Below are 23,881 nucleotides of genomic sequence, written 5' to 3'. Positions count from 1 at the left end.
TCACTTTTGTGATGTACTAGAAAAGTTACAAAATCTTCTTGAAAGAATGTCATAAAGTGATGATTTACCACACTAGAGAATTTGGCAGTGGCTAAAGAAGTAATAAATCTTTCTGAAAAATGTTTCTTATGTTTTCAAAGGCGCCACAGGGAAGCACAATGCATGTTGTGCTGGGAGGAGATTTAAAAATATTTGTCCCTGCATCACAACTTAAGATTTTTCACTGTTGAAGGTAATACAATAGTTAGGAGGGAAACAGGAAGTCATTATCCCTCGGAACAGTTAGACAAGAGACAGATGATCCCTAGACAGGGTAGGTGACCACACGGCTTCAGTCCAGGTGACAGTGGAGGTGGAGAGCATCTTTGACTCTTACTGAAGCATTGATGTTGTGTGGAAGTTGACCTGTAGGCATTGTGGAATGGTTGTGATGCCAGAACCAAACTTAGTATGATGCAGGACTGTATGCAGAAAGAAAGGACGGAAAAGATGGAACTGTGTGTTTTCCGGGGCCACTGACTGGAATGGAGATCTGAGTGACTTGTATTTGGGTTGCAGATACTGTAATTCCATGTGACTGTCATATAACAGTTAACCAAAAGCCATTTGCCCTTGTCCTGTCACTACAGGTCCTTGTAAGAAATCCCTTTTCATCTTTCCTTCAGGTGCTGAAAGATCACAGTTATTCCCATACTAGTACTTTTGAGGCAAGAAAGCTATTTCTGATTATTTTAGTTATTTTTTTCTCAGCTGTTCATTTTTAGGTTGTTTTAAAAGCTTTAGTTTGAATTTTACTCTTATGGTCTAGTGCATTCTCACTTTTGAGAGTGTGAAAATTTTGTCTTGCACAAGCCAAATTTGTCAATTCAAGTAATGCTCTGGTAAACATTAAATATGAATATGTGAATACTAATTTTTCTTAATTAGTAATACCTCTATTTCCCATGTTCATCATGTAGATGGACTAGTTTTAGTTTGCTTTTTAGTTTGCTAAACTGTGGAATGCAGTTTTAGTCACATAAAGCAACACAAAATAACAACTGTGTCTCAGCTAAAGGAAATTGCTGCACTTTAAAGTAGGAGAGCTGAAGATGTATTATACACACTCAAACTACTTTACATACAGATCTCTGGCATTATATAGAATATTTTGAAACAGGAACCTCTGTTCTGGAAATACCACACTATTGATTTTCTTATGTGACTTTATGAGGTAAATGTAAAATTCTACAAACGCTTTGCAGATCTTGAGAACTACTTCCATTGGTTACCATTAGCTGTCAGCTCCCCAATTTAGGGCATCATTAACTCTTTCTTGCTTGTGACATTAGCAATAAAAGTTAACTATTAAACTTGTATTTTAACCTTTTTGCTTCAGTCAGTGGCCATTACAAAACCAGCAAATTAAACTGTTGCAGTGACATGATACTGAGCAAAAGAAAGGTAAATCCTATGTATCACTCTGTGGTATCTGCCTTGGCACCAGTAACATTTTATTTAAAACTTTTTGTTAGGTTACTAGACAGTTAAAAAGCTAATTAGCCTCCATCCTTTCTAAACCACAAAGGCCAGATTAATGATTGATCAAACTGCAACAATATTGTAGTAAAAGTGATAGCTATATGGCTGACTATGCCATTCTCTCTTAAAGCCCCTCTTTGAGCTCTGATTACTGATTTGCCAATGCAATCGTTTCTAGACAACCCAAAATGAACTCCAAATGGTTAGTTCCTAATATCTTAGTAAACTACAGATGTGCTGTTCAGTTTTAAGAAATCTATGCATGAAATAAGTCATCAGGTCAGCAATGGACATTAAAAGTCACTGTTCTTCCAAGTCTGGGCTTATTAAAGTTCTGGGAATACTGGCACGGGTCTATCCCTTCTCATATTTGTGTGTATGAGTGCAACAAATTTTTGATTCTTTTCCTAAAGCTTCATCTCCTGGACTCATATGAGTATTTGAGAACATCAGCTCTTGCTCAACAATCAGAATTCAATTGTCATAGCGGCAGAGTGCAAAACTCAAAGGTTTCAATTTCAAAAGGCAATTCTTCCCTTCAAATGAAAGGGCTTGTGTTTTTCTAAAGCTTTATAGGTGAAGTGGTCTGTTTGTTGTGTGGGGACACAATGGGGGTCTGACTCTGGATTTCTGACTGCTTGAAGTTGGCAGTAGTGCTGATTGTCAGATATAATGCACAGTGCTGGGAGTGTCTCACTGTGTCTTGGTGGTTGTTTGCTCCAGCCTAAAGCAGATATAAAATATAACATTGTGAAGCATCTTCTGGGTTTTCTTTGCACTGGTGTATGTGATGGCATCAATGACAACAGGACTGCTGTAGGACTAATAGCAGTTCCATTTATATTTGGCTCCCCTACAGATCAGATGGCCTCTTGGTTAGTATTCTCAAAATCAATTTTTTTTTTTTAAGAAAAGAAAAAAAGTGATAATAAATGAATTTTCCTATTTTAATCAAACCCTGCATGTTCAGAACACAAAGCAGAGCAAATTGTTGCTCAATCACTATTGTTTCTGCTTATTTCAAAAATGCAGTTCAGTTGGGTTCAGTCATATCTAAAAGAGACTTCATTTCTTGGAGTTCAATTCTGCAACCAGCTGAGGAAATTAATAACAAAGGACAGAGACATAGGCAGGTATTAGAAAGCTAACTGTGGAAACCTTTCACACTTAACTCGTTCCTCCTTTTCCACCCACCACAACACTGGCAGTACCCTGGGTGACCTCATACGTACTTACATAGTCTGCAGATCTGTTGGCATCTTCCATCCTTCCTCCCTGTATCTGTAATTAGGTCATTGAAAATAGTAGCATCCCTTCCACAAAGACAAAGAGAAGTGAGGTAACTGTAGGTTCCCCAGAACATTCTGAGAAAAATATTTGCGCTGCTTTCTGTCATTCTGTAAATCAAGAGTAAAACCCCACATACTTTTGTTTCTAAACCATAATCTGCAAAAGAAAGGGAATATTCCCTTGTGCAGCTGTGTGAGGTACTATCCTGTAGTACCTCACACACTTCTTGGTTAGGAGAATTAAACAAAGATATTTACAGCTCTCCCAGTGCAAGACCTATTTTCTACATTTATTTCTGTGACATCTGGACAAGTACAAAGCTTGTTACTCTCTAACCATTTATTTTAAAGTTGAACTGAGATGGCTGACAGTTAGATTTGAATACCAGGAGTGGCATGTCTCATCCAAGGAATTTGACTTCCCACAGGGAGCACATGAAACAACTTGCTCTCCTGGACTCACTCATTTTCATCAGACTATGATAAGATCCCCCCTATTTTTTGAAAAAAGAAAAGGAGATTGTCACAATGTCTGATGCCAGTCAAGTCACTATATTTGATAAAATGCAAATGGTCTTTTGGTTCTGTTACTACTGCTTCTTATTAGAGGTAGGAAGGTAATGAGATTTTTGGGTTAATGGCAAATTCTTTTGTTGGAAATAATAAAATCAGGTCAAAGTAAAACTTTTGTTTTATAGTGAAGTGAAAAAGTAGAAGAAAAACTGCAAGCAATAATATTGCCTAAAAATAAGCATTTGGGGTTTTTCACCCTCTTTGTTGTCCTTTCTTTTCTCTTTGTTTTTGCCTTTTGCATTTAGGCCTGTTTTGAAAGAGAGCTGCAGATTTTCTTTTGGAAGATAACACTGGGAAAATATGTTGACCTTTTGAAATTGAAATGTTTCATTAATATATTCTGTAGACAAGTTGTTGATATTTTCAAAACTCTTTTGTTTTCAAATGAAGCTCTTTGGTAACTGCAAAAGTACATCTGGTCCCTTCTACCTAAACTGCATTTTTTAGTAAGGGCAGGCTTCCTTAAACATTTTCCCAACTCGAGGAACCATGAATGTTTACTTGTCCATGGCAACAGGAGCTAGCGTTTCTTCTTGGGGTCTTGGGGATTTCAGTGGTCCTCTGCATTGGGAGGAGATGAAGACAGAAAATTCAAGAGTCAGTGGCAGAAAATGCAGGCATGTGACAACAGACCTATCACAAATACTTTGGCCATAACACATCCAAGGATTTGTATTGTAAGAGCACCAAATCACACCCTGCTGAAGTATTTCAAGTCGGACTTACCTTGCAAAGCTCAGAATGGCTTCACTCAGTTGCAAAATCAAGCATTTCCCACCAGAAAAAAAAAAATTATTTGCCTGATTTTGCCAAATAAAATCACACACACCTGAAGAAAATGCTGCAAATTTGAAATAGGCTTTTCATTTCCCAAAGCCATGGAGTGGACACAGGTCTGGGAGTACAATCACTTCCCTCTCTGAATTAAGCCCTTTCATGCTACAGGAAGTCCTAGAATCCATACTGAAAAAACTGAGTCACCTCCTGCAATTCCTTTTAGCTGAAGAAAAAGAGTCAAGAGTGCCCAGAGACCCCCAAACCAGTGTTCTCGTTGGGTTAAATTCAGTGTTCTGGTCCTCATTTGCGGGGTAATCTCAGCCAGAATGGTCATGACCTCCAGCAAGAGCTATGCTATACTGGAACAATGGATCTGTCAGCCTCCTGAGTGAAAGGGGTGTGTGCAAAGGACAAAGGTTTCTCAGCAGCTGGCTCACAAAACTGGAGTTCCTGCCTGGAAGGGATCAGGATGATTAAAAAACTCAGCACCTTCTAAGCAAAATGGAAAACCCACTTCTTTGCTTTGCTCTTCCCACAAACACTCTACATGACAAAAATAAATTAAGTCCAGCCTCTGCTGCCATTAAAAAAAAATAAAAGAAAGAAACGTTATTTGCAGGAAGGAAATGACTAGGCTATTTCTGTCTATCTACTTATAATTTGGGGATCTTTGTAGTGTTGCCACTACAAGGGCTGGTACCTAGTTGGGTGGAAGATATTTATTTGCATAACATTAATTTTTTTCTAATCCTTCGTTGTTCTGATTGTACTTCCTACCTCAGTCCAGGCCTCAGAGCTGAGCAGGCCGGCAGCCCTCTACATGAGACCCCAGGGTTTGGTGCATCATGCCTAAGAAATCTTAGTTCTGGTGTTCTTCCATTTCTAAGTCCTGTCCCAGGGTTTTGTTTTTTTCTGCAAAACTATTTCAACACCACATTGGAAGTCCACAGTGTGAGCCGTTCCAGAATGTTTCATTCTTCTGGATCTTTGCATGCTCCAAATGATCTATAGGTGCTGATATTTATGCCTCAGATACGACTGGTCACAAGTTCACTTTGGTCAGTGCACTTTCCATGATCATTATCTGTTCCGTTGTTTTCTTGTAATTGTCTCAAGGCATGTCACCTCTGTAGATGACAGCCCATGTTGACTGTGTTCCTCTGGCTCCTCTCTGTCTGCAGGGGCTATGCAATCCTACACATGGTCACTCACCTACACTGTGACAACAGCTGCTGGGTCACCTGCTGAGAATTCCCAACAGCTGCCCTGCATGAGGAGCCCACACGTACCTTCATCGTCCGTCACACACCGGATACCTGTTTATCCCCACCGAGAAGAACATGGGTAAGGCACTTCCCAGTGTCTTGGGTTTTTTTCTAATGTGTTTTTGGTGGGATTTGGATGAAATTCTGCTTAGGTGGTTTTTTTGAAGTATAGTAAAAGCGATTTCTTGCTGTAGTTAAGTCTGTATAGCAAAGATGCTGGTATCATAATTCTTTGGCTGTTGCTATTCTATAATTATATTATGTCTTAGTTTTATAATCTCATTTAATTCTATTCAAAACCACAGTAGGCCTGGAAGATATTTTCCAAAAGAGAGGGCTTAAGTAGATTTCTTCTCTGATTCCTGTTTTCGTGTGCCATATTTGAAAAAGCTAGATGTGCCTAGAGAACAACCTAACAAGATCAGCAAATGCCCAGGTGCTGCTATGATGCAAGAAGTTCAAAAGGTTTTACTCTGTTCCTCAGTCTTGTTGCAAACTCATTAACTCTGCAGAAGTGTTTCCCCAGTGTGAAAGACTCTAAACTGTTTGGAAGGGTATCAGTAGATTAATTTGAATCCTGCATCTTCTTCCATCTTGGAGATGGTTAGGTTTAGATATCTGTTTGAATGTCACTACTATGCCCTTACTGAGAAAACCTGGATAAGGAGAAAGGGAACATCTTTCTTACCCAGAAATATGACTGTTAGGTGGAGGCAGAAATAGAACAGCACAGAGGTTCAGGAGCTGAGAGTATTCAAGACTTGGAACAGACCACAGTAAGGCAGTGTCTATGTTATATGTATGTGTGTATATATGTGAGAATTCATTGTTTCTGCAGGAATCTCTTGTCTCTGGTGCTGGTCTATGGTGATTTGAGGAAACATTTGAATCTAGGTGACTCAGCTTTTCTGAAAGACTGCAAAGATCAGATGTTCACATGTTCACAAAACTGGGGAGATTGCAGAAAGTGTCCATGCATCTTCTGCTAGTGAATGGTTCAGACAATGGTGGCTAACAAACACTAACTCAGTAGCTAATGAAGCTGCTTCTTCTTTTGCCTCTGGATGTCCCTAGGCAGGAGTTTGGGATTCAACAAAGAAAGTAGACGGGTTCTCCAGCCTCACATCCCACTCCCTTATTGAGCTGGCCGTGCTAAAGCTGACCATTGTGTGCTTCAGATTCAAACTAATTCACTTCTCTCCCTTCCAAAAAAGGAACATCTGACTCCAGTGCAAGGAGATAGCTGAACTCACTGTAGTTCTTCAAGTCAGGGCTTACCATACTTCCTCAGCCTGGATAGCAATTTACTGGGAACATGGCATTAGATAACAATAAAAGGGAAAGACACTTTCTCCTCAGAAAGTGCAGAGCTGAGTCTGCAGTTTAAAATTAGTCAGAGAAACATGCTGGGTCTCTCTATTTGATATTGTGCTGGACACACACTTTCACTAGCGGCATCTGCTTCCCATCTGAGTTGGAAAATGTCTTTTTGAAAAAGATTTGAAATATCATTCTTCTATTAAAAAAATAAAAAGGTATGTTTCATAATAGTTGTGGAATGATTAATGGGAATAAATTATTGTGTATACTAAAAGTGGTTTTTGATGTATTTTAGATACACAGGAAGTTACAACTATGGTAGCTATAGCAACCAGCATCCCCATCCAATGCAGAGTCAGTATCCATCCTTACCACATGATACTGCTATTTCTGGACCACTTCACTACTCAGCTTACCACAGAAGCTCTTCACAGGTAATCTGCATTTATTACATGATGATAGTTTTTATAACATCTAAAATAATTCAAATTTTAAATTTATCAGTATATTAGCTGTCTGAATCCATAATATTCTCTCAATAATATTCAATAATAATCAATCAATAAGCTGTCTAGATATTGATGGCTCCTCTTTTTTTATTTTCTAATAATAACTAGGTATATTTTAATTTCAGTGGCGATCAGAAGTAGCTTTAGATTGTCAGGATAAAGTATTCACTTTAAAATCCAGCAGTCTGGATCTGTTTCTGTTTTAAGGAGTAGCTAAAGTAAAACCAAATATAACTAGTTGTATGATTCTTAGGTTTTGGGAGGAGGGAAAGATCCCTAATAAGAAATAAAAGTGTTTTCATTTAGCTGAAGATGCAGAGGCCATAGTGAGTTCTTGTGGGCTCTCTGCTTTTAAGGACACCCATGTTTAGGAATTTGCCAAAACAGTGAGTTCTGCATATAGTTTGAATAACTTCATGACACCACTGCAGAGGTTGTTTAATCTGTATTCTATGGTCTCCTACTAAAATGTTTAGAAATTATATCAATTACTCTTCCACCTCACAAAGCTAAGCCAACAGGAGCCAACACAGATGCGGTGTGAAGATCAGATCTGGCAAGAGTTCCAAAGTAGTGCCACTGTTTGAAGGGCTTCAGTGCCTCATGCAGCTGGTGCTTCCCCAGTGTAAGCAGCTGCTCTCTGGGCTCTCTGCTGGAAGATTGGCAAAGGGCAGACACAGGGAGAAGGTGATGGCATCAGAGTATTCCACTTCCACTCACATAGCACCACCTACCCTTTACCAGAAAATTATAAAATTGTATCAGGGATGCTGAACTGTCATCACTGGACTGCAACAGTTTCATACCAGATGCAAATGAATTTGATGGTGCTTTGAAACTGAGCACACAAAAGCTGCATCTCATTCTGGTCTTCAGAATCAGTCTGCCACATGACCATAGAGAGGAGTTGTTTCCCCTTTTTATGCTTCATTTTCCCTACCTGTAAGATAAGAATTGTGGTATTGATCTCAAAGCTCTTTGAGATCTGTACAAGCCCAAGATGCTCATTTGGAGCAGCTCAGCAATGGTTCCCTGGCTTATGGAAAGGATGAGCTGCAACTTCTCACCCATTTGTGTAGCAGCTGGTCTGTCAGACTACATGAGGTGTCTGGCTTTGTCTGAGGTTTTTTGCAGCTGCTCTATCTTCAGCAGGAAAGTGAATGAACATTGAAGTGCAGTGTCCTGGGACAGGTTTGTTTTCCTCCATTTTTCAATATAGGTCTTACCCTATTATCTCAATAAACAGTTAAAGCAAATCAAGATAACACATTTTTAGTTTACTGATATCTTGATTAACCTGCTGTATGCAAACAGTAGCAAACATTGAACTCAGGCAAATAATTTTCATACTGTAGTAGGCTGTCTCTACAAGTGCAGATGTCAGATCACTTTTTCTTCTCTTTCTAGTCTTTGAACTGTCCTGAACACATATGAAGAACAGTTACGCTATAATGATCACTCTTTAAAGTTAAATTATTTCAATTTCTATGTGGCATGTTCTTTCTCATGCTGCTTATAAACTGGGATGGAATTACAGAGCAAGACACAGCCAAAAAAACCCTACCAGTCTGCTTGTTCTGTATTGAGAGGAGCTGCAAACTGGAACCTTACTTTTGAAAAATTATTTCCAATTATTTAGCAGTTTGATATAAAATTTGCTGACAGTGTTTTTAAAGCTAAGTTAGCATCTATAAAATACCTGCTCTGATAATAAGTCCTTTCCTAGCTACTTTTTACCAAAAGAAGTTCATAAGATGTCTCCAACAAGATATTAGGGAACTGCTCTTTTTCTAGTGGTCTTTGTGAGGGGAACATGTTGAAAGGAGTTGCAGTAGGACTCGTGATGCTGCAAAATAAAAATACAGGAAGGCAAATTTACAATGAATATATCAGCAGCTGCCACTATACTGAAACCAAAGGGGCTGCAATGTGCAGAGCTGTGGGAGTATCATCAGCTGGGAAGAGGAGGCATTGACCATAACTTTCAAAAGAATTCTTTGTTATAATCTACATTCTGGCCAAATATGGAACTTTGGCTCCACTTTAGCAACTATTCTACCATGCTCTTTAGGACAGTGTCTAGGGATTAACTCCTAGGGAAAAAAAAAATCTGTGTGTGTGGTAAATTCTCTACAAACACGGATTCAGGGAGAGCCCTTGTCTCAGACAAGGGTCTGAGCCAAAGCAGGTTTCATGTAGTTGTGGTGGGGTTTAAGCTGCTGCTATTAATAACTATTTTGGTCTTGCAGAACATCGTATCCAACCTCTTTCTATGGAAGAGAGTGACACACTCCAGGTTTTATCAGCTACTTTGAGAATTTTGATTTTGTCATTGGAATCTTTAGAGGCAGGCTGTGCTGGGAAAGAAGTCACACAGATGTAGATATTTTACTATTTACTATTTTAATATTTATTATTAACTGTTACTTTACAGCTCTCAAAAAGTGAAGGTGGGGGTCTGGCAGTATAGGCTGACTAATTTCCACTGATGGCTAAGACTCTTTTTGATGACAGGAACAGTCTGTTCAAACCTTGGTCTTAATCCCAATTTTTTCTTCTTCCCTCACCATCTGTGAATAATTCTCAGAACAGTTCCTTACTCGTAATTCCAGGCCTGATTGCTCATTTCTTGACTTGGCTTACTGGCCAGGAACCTGGCAGACAAATGAAAAATGATCTACAGATTGATCTGTTACTACCTAATTCTCTAAGCCATGGTGCAGGAGTGCTTACAATATTCTGATGCTACTCCACCATCATATAGAAGGGGATGATTGAGTGTGTGTGTGTGTGTATGTGTGTGTACATAAACACATCTCTACTGAGACTTTGTTTCATCGTTCTTTATTTCTTCTGCTTCTGCAATTTTAGGTGCCACAGTTGAAAATAGGCAACAACTCTTGTCTAGAAGTATCGGAGAGGTCTCATCAACCTATGTTGAGTTTAGCAGAGAGTTACATCATTTGTGACCTTCACAAAGTCACAGTGTAGGCTTGACAGGCTTCTGAGCACAGCTTTTATCTGCAATGTTCACCCTGGCTGGGTGCTACAGGTCCTAATCTTCTTTCAGGCTATCCAAAGTATTTCAATTCACATAGTTCTACCTTTTCCTTAGACATAAACTAATTCATGCTCCAGTAATTTTTCATTGCAAATTTCAAGACTAACACTTTTAGTAAGAAGAATAATTAGAGAAATCTGCAGCAGTATGCATTTTAACATAATTGGTAACATATAAAGATGCACATCTTTAACTGTAAGTATCCTAATGCGTAACTGTAGTGAATCACACTGTAGATACAATTATCTAGGTCTTATCTCTAGAACCAAAACAGGTGTGTGGAGGAAATCTTAGAAGTAGGGTAAGTAGAAGGTAGTCCTTTCACCAGTATAGCTATGATGACTTTGGCAGGAGCTAACCTAAGTATATTCTGAGTAGGAAGCAGCAGTTGGAATGATGTTTTTGTAGCAAACCACTCTTCATTACCCTGTCTTTGAGCTTTTTTGTACATGTAGACTTTGTCAGGCATTGCATGAAACACTCATTCCTTGTTATTGCATTGGGTGCCCTAGAGGTTTATGGGTGATGAGGAATAGTGAATATTCATTCCCTGTTTATCTGCTCTCACCATTCAAGACATTATAGATCTGCATCACTCCTTCCTCACCTCCTTCCTGTCATCTCTTGCAGAATTAAGCATTATAATCTCTTTAGTTTCTGTTGTGACAGGCGCTCTGCGCACAGGAGTTATCCAAGGACTGCAGGGCAGGTGTAGTCTGGGGAACCTGTAAATGTCCTGTTCTCTCAGTTGTGCTGAGCAGGGAACCTGATGGAGCTGGAGCTCCCCTCCAGCCTTTCTGTGCAAACCTGACTCTCAGAGTAGGTAGGAGGTACTCAGCCAAGAAGCTGCCACATTTACCACCTAGATCTGAGAATCCCTCCTTGATGCCACACTAAACAAAACCTCATTTTACCTTTTCTCCTTTGCCACTTCCAAAATGGAACAACCATCTCCAAACAGTCAATCTCGGGTCGCAGAGAGCCATAGAAGCAGCATAGCAATGTTTCTCCTTTTGTACCATGCAGCTCCTACCTTAAAGACAAGAACAAATAGATTTGTTTATTTGTTTGTTTGTTTTTGCTGCATTTGTAAAGATCATAGTTTATTTCCATTATGTGGGCAGAACAAATCACCGTGGAAAATGCTGCAGCAGTACAGTCTGCTGTTCAGCAGTAGATCAAGTCTGCACCTCTCAGAGGCCCAGAGCACACTGTTTGGGCCATAGTTAAAGGAAATTTAAGCAATGTTATTACTCTGACTCTCTTGAATTGCGCTGGGGAGTGCAGCGGTCTCATGTAACTTCCCAGGGTGCAGCATGCAGCACTACTCAGTTCTTCTGTAAAGTACTGCATGCCACAATTCTACTAAACCATGTCTTCCCTTCATATACCTCTGCAGCAGGATTTTCTAGACGCAGCACTGTAAAACAGTAGTAACTCTTTTTGTGACAATGGGGGAGCCAAAGACATCCTCTCTCAGATAGAGCCCGAGCTTCAGTGTCCATTCATGTTGTTCTGACTCGTCTACTTTGGGGAAAAAAAAAAAGGGGAAAAGTTCTTAATCTGCCAGCACATACGCATTATAAACTCATGACTATACCAGTGCAGCAATAACCACTCTGTCATCAAACAGCTGGTAATGACAGAAAGAAAAAAATACTGCCCAAATCCCACCCATGCAGCAAGAGTCATTGTTCCCAACTGTATGGCTTCATAAGGGCCTTGAGACTGTTAGCATGTAATTGAAGTAATTATGTATTGAATGCAACAGGAAACAGATGTCTTCTTTTGAGATAATTACAAATAGCATTTTCCAAAGGCTCCAAATGCCACTCCCAAAAGTACTGAAATCACTTAGATGGACTTCAAAGTTTCACCCAGCTTAATTAACAGATTCAATAAGGTTCAATTTGTGGAGAAAAGGGTAAATTTAGAGTGATAAAGATGCCTTTAATCAATAGTTTAAATTATGTAATTTTATAAGATTTAAGAATATTTTTATGAAGTTAATTTATAGCCAACTCTCCACAATCCAGTAGTTTCTGGTATGTGTTATTTGCAAGTCCTAAAGTAATGGCTAACATGCAACATTAATTTATAGCATCCAGCAAAAGTGGGAGCTAATACAATGTAAAGTCAGAGCCACATTCATAAGGAAAATATTTTGCTGTTTGGACATTGAAACCTTTCACTTCCATTTATAATTCATTGGTGAGTTGAAAATAAGGATAAAGAGATTATTCTCCATCCTTTCACTGTAGAACCTCAGCCTTCACTTTGTGGGAAAACATATTTAATGTTGTATCTTCTAAAATAATACTAAAATAAATCGAATTAATTTTACTTTTGTGGGCAAGGCCTTAACAATAATCTGCTCAAAGTCTCACAGGCTTAAAGGGCTACTTGTCTAGGTCTAACGGCAGCAGTAGTAACAAGTGTGAGTCAACCCAGAAAATGGCAATTTCCTGTCAAGAGTCCTCCAACAAACGTCGCTTTTATATCTGGCAAAGATCACTAGGCCCCAGTGTTTTGAGTTCAGCTTAAGCACTCTTCATTAAACCGGATGTAGAGTGTGAAAGGTGATTCAGGCAGCATGGGCAGGCATCCGCCCAGATGGCTCTGCTTTGGACACTCCAACAAGGCTGAATAGATGCTTCATTGGGTGAGTTAATAGTCAGGCAGGGGCCAACGAGTACTTTAAAAATATTGTCTTTCAATAGTCTCTTCACTGTAGGGAAAAAGAAGCCACTGAGTCATTTGCGATTAGCTGACCTACTGTTACAAAACTTTCCATCTTGCATTCAGTCATAACAGAATTTATTGTAAAATACTGGATATTTAGAGTCCATGTTATTTTCAAGCAATTCTTCTTTTTACATTCATGACACATTCATAAACACAGCTGCATTGGGTGTTCTTGATGAAAAAGAAAAGCAGCACACTGTATCCTGTCCCTTCATGCAGAGCCATTCCCCTGCCTTCTCAGTAAGCCTAAGCATGGCCTCTGGGCTGTACATTGACGGAAGAAGATCTTTCTTTTATGGTGCATCCTGAAGTTCATTCTAGGAGCCAAGATTTCATATGCTTTCTGGCACAAGTTTTTTGGTTCCAAATGATCAAAAAGACATAATGTGGCTTCCCCACATACTGCTGTGTACAACAAGGGGACCCACCATAATATTCCCAGAGTTCATTCTCTTCTTCCTGATGATAGCTGAATGTTTTCGCAGTTTACAGATTTTCAAATAGCAAGTTATCCTGGCTGAAGATGGATTTCTCTTGGTGTTTGTAAGGGATATGAAAGCATGTGATTCCCCTGTTAGAAGTCACAACCTTCATCTCAAAACCTCAAAGGAAAATAGCACTGAGGATGGCAAAGGCTTCTGGTATGGTTAACAACAGAATAGATCAATTATCTCACTGTGAAGAAAACAAGAGAGAATCACTGGTGTATTATGGCAGAAGTTTAGGGTAACCATGTTGTAAGTACACTCTTTAGTACAAGAATCTACAATGATTTCATGCATAGATCAATGGGCAATAAAGGCAAAGACCACCATAGCTGATATCAAGTAAAACACTACTGAAGACAAGGAAGAAAGTTTTTAGCTTGGACCACATATTGTTTCAAAGCTTCAGTTTTCATTTTGGCTGGTCATTGGAAGTTCTTATCTTCAATGAAAGCTTTTGGAAAGCCAACAAGTCTGAAGATTTGATTCTCCTTCAAAGCAATATAAGGCTTTTTACATTCAGTATGTAAGCTCTGCTGAACTTTCCTACTGAAAAAACTTTCTCTGGTGTGAAAATGGAAATTTAGACGGTGTTGGATAGACCTGTTGTCACTGTTGCCAGGACAGGTTATTCTGGCAGCTGGAATAGCAGAACAGTGTTGAAATGTCAATGTCCCAGGGTGGAGCTGCAGTTTAACACCCCGTTTCAGCAGCTCGATGGCACAGGCAGATCCAGCCTGTGTGGTGATGGGAAGTACAGGCTAGATAACACCTTTGATGTCTTCCCTCTCATCTGCCTACTGGCCTACCCCCCCAGGACACGCAGGGATGTGTTAAATCACTAAGTACAGGATGTTGGTCAAAAAGTCTTCTTGTTCTCCTCTCTAGTTAGGAGTGGCCAGCATGTGGCTCTGAGCTGTTGAGGCTTGTGAGCTGTTCAAATCCGTTTGCCAAGGCTGGCTTGCCTTCCTGGTTGTGGTCTGAAGGGAGGCAGCACAAACTCCTCATGGAGACATTGCTGTAATCGCCTTGGGCTTATGTAACATTTGCTTATGCAACTGATTAACCCCAGGCCCATCCACGATGGGGCAATGTAATGAGAGCCCCTGGGACTCTCTGCTACTTCCTCTCCTAGGAACACCTATTCCAGCTCTTCTCTCCATAATCCTCCAAAATATGAGGAAGGGGTTTTGCAGCCATAGAAAGTTTTGGCATGCAACTTGCAAGGTTTCTAAGCATTAGAAGTGATAGTCCTGCTTTGGCATGCGGCTTTCTAGTTAAAGAAATACCACAGTGTCAAGCAACCCAAGACACGGAAATTTTAAATGTGACACATTTTGCAGAACAGGTATAAAGATGTAAAAATGTAGAAGCTCTGAAGGTACATGGCTGGCCAAGAGTAACAGGGATCCTCACCATCTCTGTGATGCACATGGATAATGGGGACAAAACAGGGAGAATTGTTCCTCAGACACAGCACACAGATGATCTGCCCCTGCAGGACAGGCAATAAAATAAATACATGCTAAGCAAGCCCTCATAAGTACAATTTCCTTTCTGTTGCTGGGCAGCCTGTGGCTATAGAGGGCAAAAACTGTTCTGTTTTCCTTCCTATCTTGTACTTCTTTAGTGGAAGCCATTTGTCAAACTTTGATTTCTAGTTCCCAAGTGTCACTGTGAACAGCTGGGGACTAGAAAGAGTCTCCTCCTGCCTGCCTCTTTCCATAAGCTCTCCAATTAGCTGCTGTGTGGTCTGGGGCCAGACCACACAGTTTTCCTGAAGAAACTGTCAGGATGTCTTGCGAACACTTTAAAGGGAAGGCACCTTCCCAGCAGTAAATATTCTTTTGCTCCTCTCCTTTAAAACTCATTTGAGTGAGGAAGAGTTTTATTTTCTGATTTTTAGTAAATAGCAAGTTTTTGAGTAAAAGTGGGAGAAAAAAAATTAATTAAATATATTTTTCTCCTCCAAGATACATCTAGCACTTGGATAAATTAACTCAATATTTTAAATCAGTGACTGTTTTGGAGACATTCCTTGTAACTTTGGTTTACAGCAGACAATGGTTATCTTATATTTCACCTTCAGTATGATACCTTGTTGTTGGACAGCTGCTAATTCATATGATTTTGGCTTTTCTAAACACAAAATTGTCACACCACCAGCCCTCATTTTAAAATGAAGTATGTGGCAGATGATTCTTTGATTTCAGTTTTGTTTTTTTTTTAATTCTAGTACCCCTTCAATGGCCCAACATCAAGAATGGAGCCCTGTTTGATGAGCAGTACTCCCAGGCTGCACCCCACACCAGTGACTCCGCGCTGGCCAGAGGTCCCAGCTGCCAACTCCTGCTACACGAGCTCCTCCATGCACTCCACGAGATACGGCAATTCCAGTGACATGTACACGCCCTTGACAACACGCAGGAATTCTGAGTACGAGCACATGCAACACTTTCCCGGCTTCGCCTACATCAACGGGGAAGCCACTACGGGCTGGGCTAAATGAAGATGACTGGTACCAGCTGAGCCCACACACTTAGAAGAATTGCAGAAGCTTCATGCCATGTGGGACTTTCCATGGACGTTCTTCAAGGGAGGTGAAAATGGAAAAGATCCCGGGCAGATAAATGTAGTTCCTAATGTGGGCAGATTGCAGACCAGTATGACTGAATGTTCCTGTAGCCGAAAAATACTTTTGTGCTGTTCTAGACCATTTTTTGGGCTGATTGGTGCCTTTTTAAATTCTGGGCCAACCCTGTGTGCTCTCAGTTTGAGTGAGCCAATTTTACCCCCTCTCTTATTGACAAATGTTAATGAGTCTTACAAAAAAAAGTACTGAAACAGGACCTATTTATAATTTGAATTAAAGACAGGAAATTTGCCCTCAGCAAAACTCCGTCATCTGCTCTTCTTTTAAGCTCTTAATGCATTCCTTAAAAACCATTCTGCCAAGTCATCACTTACTCATATCAATTCCTCTATTGGGTTCCTTAAAAGGACACATGTTGCTGTAGGTTTCAGTTTACACCTAACTTTGTATATTGATGCACCTTTCTGTTGATCCAGTAAGTTTGATCTTTACAAAAGAGAAGAAAAGACATGTAGCATTGAATTATACACTGCCTTAAGTTGACTGTTGTTCTTATTATATATGTATTTGTGTTGAGTTTGCACAATCTGGAAAAATCTAACTTCTCTGGTCGGTAATGACAAGGTAAGAAGGGACTCGGGGACTGGGAAGATTTTGGATTCAGAGCCACATATGTTAAATATGATGATATGAAGCAATTATATAAAGAAAATGACAATGCAAACATGATTATTTGCTTAGTTATCTATTGACAGGTATGAAACTGTTCTCTCAATTCCTTCACGTGGTGATAATTCTTTATAAGTCTACAAAAGCAAAATTCAAAGCTGTGCCTTTGAAGTTATTCTGTACTGTGTATGTGTGGAAAAATGTATTGTATTTTGGGGAGAATTTTTCTTAGACATTTTCCTTCAGATTTGTAGCTATTTGTGAGGTTTTGTTAGTTTTTATTAACATAGCTTTTTCTTCTGTATTATAAAACACACCAAGCAATTATGGTGGACCTATTACCCTATGGGTAAGAAATAAATAAATGGAAATATGACGACAGGCTTTTTAGTAGTTGTTTTGTAAATAAAATCTTTGATAGCACTCAGTGTGACGATGACCATGCTTATGTCTAAAATGGACATAAGTGTTATTTGTACAGTTGTGCAAGCTATATGAGGGATTTTCATACCCAAATAAAGTTCTTGAAAGTAAATAGATGCCAGTTAAATTTACTTAAATACAAAAATATCTACAAGCTGAAGACCTTAAAAAATGTGAGATGTCATCATGCTTTTATCCAAGGAAGGACTCCAGAACAGGTACAATTCCTGGCAAAATGAGTGATGCATCTCCACTTCCCTGATGGACTGGTGACCTGCCATGGTCCTTCCAAGGAGCAGATGCCTTGGGTGAGATGTCTGTGAGTAGCACTGACCAGTAACTCAAGGCTGGATCTTTGGAAGGATCAGGATGGTGATGAGCCCAAGCACCACTCAAGGGAAGCCAGAGCACTTCTGCTATTTTTAATAGCAAGTTTTTAAAACAAAATAAGCCTAATCCCCATTGACTGAGAAAGAGGAGAAAATGAGACTATTTTAGCATACAAATATTCCATATCCTTCAACACCTTTGGGGACAGCTCTGTTACCCCAGTTTCAAGAGCTCAGGCAGACTGTTCACGGAATAGGAGGGATACTGGACACAGTATGAGACCCAGAAATAATAAAACCTTCCTGAGTGAAGAACTGCAACATCCTGGGTATCTTGGGAGAGGAAATTCTGACCAACAGCAGCACCACAAAACTGCTCATAGAAAAGAGCCAAGAACATCATCAGTCAAACAGGGCTTGGAAAGTCTTTTGCAAAAAAGCCTCCACAGTATTTTTTTAAAATTAATTTAGAAATTTGTGTGGATGCCTCAGGAGTGTGAATGTGTACTTCCAACTGCCATTGAACTGCTTCCTGATGAGGGCTTTGATGTTGAAAGTAGACATTTATTTGAGGCAGTGTACAGACTGGTGGAACAGGGCCACCTCCTGCATAACATCTGTGAGGCAAAGCAGGACTCATCCTGGGCCATGGCAGCTTTCAGGTCACAGGCTGTGCACCAGGCCAGGGAGTGCAGCAGCTCAAGAGAGCACCACAAACTCTGGGCAGAATGTCTGGTGAGGGGCAAGAATGTCTTAAATCACCCCAGTACAAACTGCCAAACTCCCTGAGTCAGAGTCTGCAGGCTGTTATTTAATCCTTTCCCTTGACCATGGAAACTAAAAGCTGGGTTTTCTTGCCTAGCCATGCATTTATGTGCATATAAAGTAAATGTGTGACTATGCAAACGTTGCTGATGAAACTTTTATACCACATTAATCCAAAATATCCAGTCTCAATTGCACTTTCTCTTCTGTTATTTTTTTTCTATTTTCTTCTTTCTCTTGCCTCTCTTTTTTTTCCCTATTTTTTCTTTTCCTTTTCCCTTTTCCTTTTCTCTTTTTTTTTTTAATTTCTTGTTTACATTCTCTTTTTTCCTAGCAACAAATACACATTTTTATAAAGATGTGATCTTTTTAATGGGCTAAGACATATAACAAATGATAGATATATAATATATACAGTAGAATAGAAAATAATTACATTACAGCATAACTGACATAACACATTTTATATTTTTAAATAGATATACACACAAATATATATATATGTATGTATGTATGCCTATAAAAATCCATTACAATTCTTCAAGATTTTTTCATTACCAGGTAGAAAAAAGACTCAGCGGGGGAAGAGCAGTGAGAACTCCATTCAGTAGCATGAATCCTGTTTTTGTCAGGCTACCTCTTGCTGCTAAGGTCACTACCCTTTGACAAAAATGGCCTCTGACCTCCCCAGCCTCACAATTCTGTTGTGACTGACCCTGAAACCCATGAAATTCAGGGGCAGACATTGCTTTGGAAGGTTTAGATAAAGCTGACTAACATGGGAAGGGCTCATGGTATGCACCCATCTGAAAAGGTCTGGCAGCCCTTTGGTAGAGGATGCAATTTATTCTGTCCTTCTCTTTCATTGAAATCCTAATCCTTCATATGCTACATAAAGTGGAAGCTAAAACACTCTGATGATGAATAACAAAGTGCCTTTAAAGGGCAGTAACAGTTTCCTAATCTTTATTTTTCAGGTTTTGTAATTAAAAAAAAATTGGCTATGTACAAGTAAAATGAGTGTTTTGCTGTGCTGTGAAGTCAGTCTAAGCAGGCTTATAGTTTATTATAGAGTTGTAAATCTAACAAGCAAAAGACTTTTCACTGTGTTTCTCTCCAAAGCTCCATTAGTTTATAGATGGATCTGACTCAGAAGAAATGGCTGCACACTGGATGGCTGGATTTTGTTACTCCTTGCAGTCCATTGACTATGCTGTTCTGGATTTATATCTGTTTTTGTGGCAAGAAACCCCTAAGGAGGAAATTCAAGTTCTGGTTTTGGTCTGTGTCTTAAACACTGCAGACATGCACCATCTGCAGCTGCAACCTCCCTGGCATTTCCCTCTGTGGAACCGGTCATTTGTGAGATGGAAGGTTTGTCTTTCTCACGGGTTCCTGATCTGAAGGAATAAAGATTTCAAGGAGAGACCGGCCACAGCTCCAAATGGGGGTTAAGGGGGGGGGGGGGGGGCGGGAGGGGGGTGATGTGTGTGTTAACTTTAATATGTAATTTTCTGCTACCTGGACAATGAATTTCGATTATAGGGCACCTTGAGTATGGAAATACTGTGTATGCACCTTGCCCTCCTGCTACCTCCTGAACAAAACGCAGAGTTTTCGTGTACCACCATTGCTCTCGTGGATTAGACTTGAGATTGGTTTTGCTGCCAGACGCTGTGGCGAAGCCCCACTTCAGGAAACACACACAGACCTCGCATGCGGTGGGAGCCCAAAAGCTTACGCCTAAAAGCTTAAGAAAAAGCGGCCAGCCCTGGTTGTGGCAGCCCTTCGCCTTGTGACTGCCTCGGTGAGCACAGGGCAGCACACAACCGGCCTGAGGAGGAGGGAGGGAGGTGCCGGGCACTCCCTGTGCCGCCGAGCGTCCGAGAGCGCTCCCGCCGCTCTTCCCGCCGGGAGCCCGCGGCGCTGTGGGCACGGACTGCAGCACCCATCGTGCCCCGCGGCAATAAAGCGCGGCGCACTCCGCCGCCCGCCGCGCCGTTGGGCATGCTGGGAGATGGAGTCCTCTCTCCGCCACGGCCCGCAAGCGGGAGGGCAGCCAATAGGAGGGCTCGGGGGAGCGCGCCCCGACCCCTCCAGCCAATGGCGCGCGGACGCTGCCTGCCAGTCGGAGCGGCTTCCGCGGGAGCGTCGGGCGCGTCAGGGGGCGCGGGGTGCGGCGCGCGGGCGGGGCGCGGCCGCTGCCGGCGGCGCCGGGCGGGACGGAACGGAACGGAACGGGACAGCCGGGCATGGAGCCGGGCGCGGAGCCGGGCCCCGAGCTGGGCGCGGTGCTGGAGGCCGTGGAGGGGAGCGGCGGCGGTGGTGCCGAGGCGGTGGAGCGCGTCCTGGCATGGTACAACGAGGAGGTAACGGGTCCCATCCCCCTCCCCTCTGCGTCGCCCCCCCGGCGGTGTCGCCGCCCCGCTCCGCCCCGCCTGCCTTCGGCAGCGCCGCCAGCATCGTCCTGGTCCCCCCCGGGCTGGGCTGTGCAGCGGGTCCCCAGCGCCCGCCGCTTCACCGGCATGCCCCTGTCCGGCGCAGCCCCCGCCCGCGGGCCGTGAGGGCACCGCGGCACTGCCGGCAGGACGGCTGCAGGACAGAGACTTCCAAAGCAGCACAAAGCCCATTGCCACGCTTGGGCCCCGGCACCTTCGGTCTTGCGTTCTGCGCGCCCGAGGGTAGTGTGGGTTATCGGTGGTGGGCTGTGAAAGGAGCTGGTCGATAGCGTTCATTTGCGTCACGGGTCTTTTAACCTACCTGTGCCGCTGGGCAAGGGCCGCCCGGAGGAGCGCCGAAGTCTCTTGGTACCTGCTCACCTGCCTGAGGTGCTGCCCTTTGCGGGCAGCCCTTTGTCACCCGGAATGGAGAGGGCTTTCCATCGCCTGGACAGCGCCCCTGTCAGTGTGCAGGGGCTGTGTGTGAAATGGGCTGACAGACCCCGCTTCATTTTTCTGTGTTTCTGGCCAAGCAAAGCGAAAGGGGAAGACAGAGCAGGTTGAGCTTTCAGTGCTGGCAGGCATGAAAAAGTAGTAAGGGTCTACTGCTTTTGCAGTCTGATGTGGGTATGTTCAGTCAAGAAGTGAAGGGTTTTCCTGCTGATGTAGGGAGGTGAAAATCAGAGTGAAAATAGATGTTGGGTGAATCTTATATTTTTTCTTCACCTCTTCTGATAGGAGCATTTTGACACTTATATTGTAGTAGAGCAGCACATTCCATTCTGAAACATTAGTCTGAACCCATCAGGTGTCTGCCCTTTGTATAGGTGCTTGTGTGACTGGTGCACAAGTCTCTAAAGCTGGTACTGACTCAGTTTGGCTTTGGCTGTAATTTAAATGCAGTCATGTTGAACTAATTATTGACTGAAATTTAGGAATCTGTTACAGGAATGAGCATTCAAATCTTTAGTTAAAGTTTCATTGTTTTGTGATTAGGGGAGAAGCCAAATGAATGTGGATGTGATGTGGGTATTCTTCAGCCTCTAAGAGGTGTCTTGAAATTTGCTATCTTAAGTGCAATATGTTTTACACCTAACAATGGCAATAACTGATTTCTTCACTCAAATTTAGGCTTATAGAAGAACAGTGAGTAACAGTCTTGACACAGGCTGCCTTTGTGCAGGTGAAATTCAAAGGCAGAGATTGATGCAGCTGCAGGGCACTTTGAAGGATTGGTAGATCAGGAATTCATGGACACATCTGTTTTAACTTGCTGACCTCTGAGGTACAGAGGAAGGATTCTGATTGAAGGAACCTTTTGTCTCTGTCCTTACTCTTCAAAATGAGTCTGTGTTAAATATATTCTGTCAAAAAGCATGCACAAGCATAATTTCTTAATTTTGCTGCACTGGATTTTATGCCTTCTCAGCAGCTTTCTCAGATGAATTATTTAGGCTGGAGTTGAATCCTCAAGGACAGAGTGAGAGCTCGTGCACCTTCTGTTCTGACATTTCAAGTATTTGCATGAAGTCTTGGAGTTAAGTATGTAGCTAAATACTTCTTTTGGAGCGGGTGAGAAACTTTAATGCTGCCTCAGTATGACATTGCTCTTACTGCATTTCTTGTTCAGGCTTTTTAATCATATTTCCTCAGTCTCTTTTTAGTACACTTTGTTACTGACATTTTGTCTATGGGCCAGCAAAAAGTGGGCAGAGTACTCCAGGTTCCGGAGCTTTAGCTTTCCTTCCTTACTTTTTTTCCAAATAACAAATTAAATACACTTTATTGAAAAGAAAGGCTGGATCAAGTGTGGTTCCAAGGTGCAGGTGCCTATAGAATAACCATAATGGGAGAAATTAATAGGTCTGTTGGTGCTTCTGTGTGCTGTCCCATTTGCAGTGATTATTCCAAATCTCTGTTCCTCTACTGCTTAGGCTTGTTCTCACTACATTGCTTTTGTAAACTTGCAAAAATGTTCATGTGCAAGCATAAAGGTTGCATTCTCTTGGTTAAATTGCTCATCATTCAGTGCTCACCTATGTTTGATTGGCATGTTGCTGAACTCCTGTGGTCCAGTTGGGAGCCCTGTAAGAGAGAGGAAGGAATAATTTGCCTACTATTGAGAGAGGAGGGGAATAATTTTCCTAACATCCTCAAGGCTCTAATTGATGTTGGTAACCTTTGGTGATCCAAGGCCTTTCTGTGTAATTGTGAGCTTGGGTTAGGAAAGGTAAGAGGGCCCATGAATGTGCTATGGAAAGTCACTTTTGTTTTCCAGTCACTTGCATGGTGTAGCAAGCTGCATGTTAGGAGTAGAAATTGAGATTTTTTTATTATTTTGGAAGCTGTTCATCATGCTTGATCATTTGGATTGGAAGTTCTAAAATGTTGAGAGAACTGTCTGGTATTAGTGCTGTTTTCTTTGTCTGATGAGTAATATTTCACTAATAGCATTCTTCAAGGTGCTAACATGGAACTAGTCCCAACTGCTATTTGAAGCGGTTAATAAAAAATAAGAACTTGTAATTAGACCATGTCTGTCTTTCATTTAATTGTACCAGAGAAACAAATACCTTGGTAAGGTGTTTTGGAAGCTGCCAGAACACAGAAACTGGTAGTTTTTGTAGCAAGGCTTATTTGATTTGTACTACTTGTTTTCTGCGGAAGATGTGTGGTTGTTCTGGTTTGGAACAGTCAGAGCAGTTAAAAGTTTGTAAGCAAGATCTACTTGGGGAAGAATCTGGGTAGTGAGGTATGTGTAAAACAAGGCAATCTCTCTTTTTTCACCCTGTCAAGTGCCATGTGTGAGGTGGTTGACTTGCATCCCACAGATAGAAGCTTGCTCTGCACCAGTAGTAATTGTGAAACTCTTCATTGGAGTCACTTACTGAAGCTTTTGCTGTTGGGGAGGATGGGGAAAGGAGGCATGGTTGTAGCCTCATTATCTGAGGCTAGGTTTAACCAGACCCCTGGAGTTTTGAATAGTTTTGCAGGTATTGCATCCTCAGCAGCTGCTGTGCATGTAACAAACACAAACTCTTGTCTTTACTTACAGAATCGGGCCACTTTCAGATTTGACCCTGCAGATGAAGACAAAAGAAAGGTGAGTAGAATAGGCT

At 41.4% G+C, this 23,881-nt stretch overlaps 2 protein-coding genes across 7 annotated transcripts in view; both read left to right on the top strand.

The window, feature by feature from the left end:
• Nucleotides 1-17,191, top strand: part of RFX4 (regulatory factor X4) — an 85,841-nt gene extending 68,650 nt beyond the window's left edge. For all 5 annotated transcript variants that reach the window (XM_072923458.1, XM_030263144.4, XM_030263143.4 and 2 more), the window contains exons 16-18: nucleotides 5,342-5,504; nucleotides 7,041-7,179; nucleotides 15,782-17,191. In XM_072923458.1, coding sequence (XP_072779559.1) covers nucleotides 5,342-5,504; nucleotides 7,041-7,179; nucleotides 15,782-16,054 — 575 coding nt within the window. In that variant the 3' untranslated portion in view covers nucleotides 16,055-17,191. The remainder of the gene's footprint in view (nucleotides 1-5,341; nucleotides 5,505-7,040; nucleotides 7,180-15,781) is intronic.
• A 3,306-nt stretch (nucleotides 17,192-20,497) lies between these two features.
• The window catches only part of RIC8B (RIC8 guanine nucleotide exchange factor B), a 31,265-nt gene continuing 27,881 nt past the window's right edge, over nucleotides 20,498-23,881 (top strand). Inside the window, exons 1-2 of one of the 2 annotated variants that reach the window (XM_030263145.4) lie at nucleotides 20,498-20,693; nucleotides 23,818-23,865. In XM_030263145.4, the coding sequence (XP_030119005.2) occupies nucleotides 20,577-20,693; nucleotides 23,818-23,865 (165 nt within the window). In that variant the 5' untranslated portion in view covers nucleotides 20,498-20,576. The remainder of the gene's footprint in view (nucleotides 20,694-23,817; nucleotides 23,866-23,881) is intronic. The other variant, XM_030263146.4, reaches the window with a different exon arrangement.

The sequence above is a fragment of the Taeniopygia guttata genome, chromosome 1A, assembly GCF_048771995.1.
Source record: "Taeniopygia guttata chromosome 1A, bTaeGut7.mat, whole genome shotgun sequence".
NCBI lineage: Eukaryota > Metazoa > Chordata > Aves > Passeriformes > Estrildidae > Taeniopygia > Taeniopygia guttata.
This window is presented reverse-complemented; position numbering and strand designations above follow the sequence as displayed.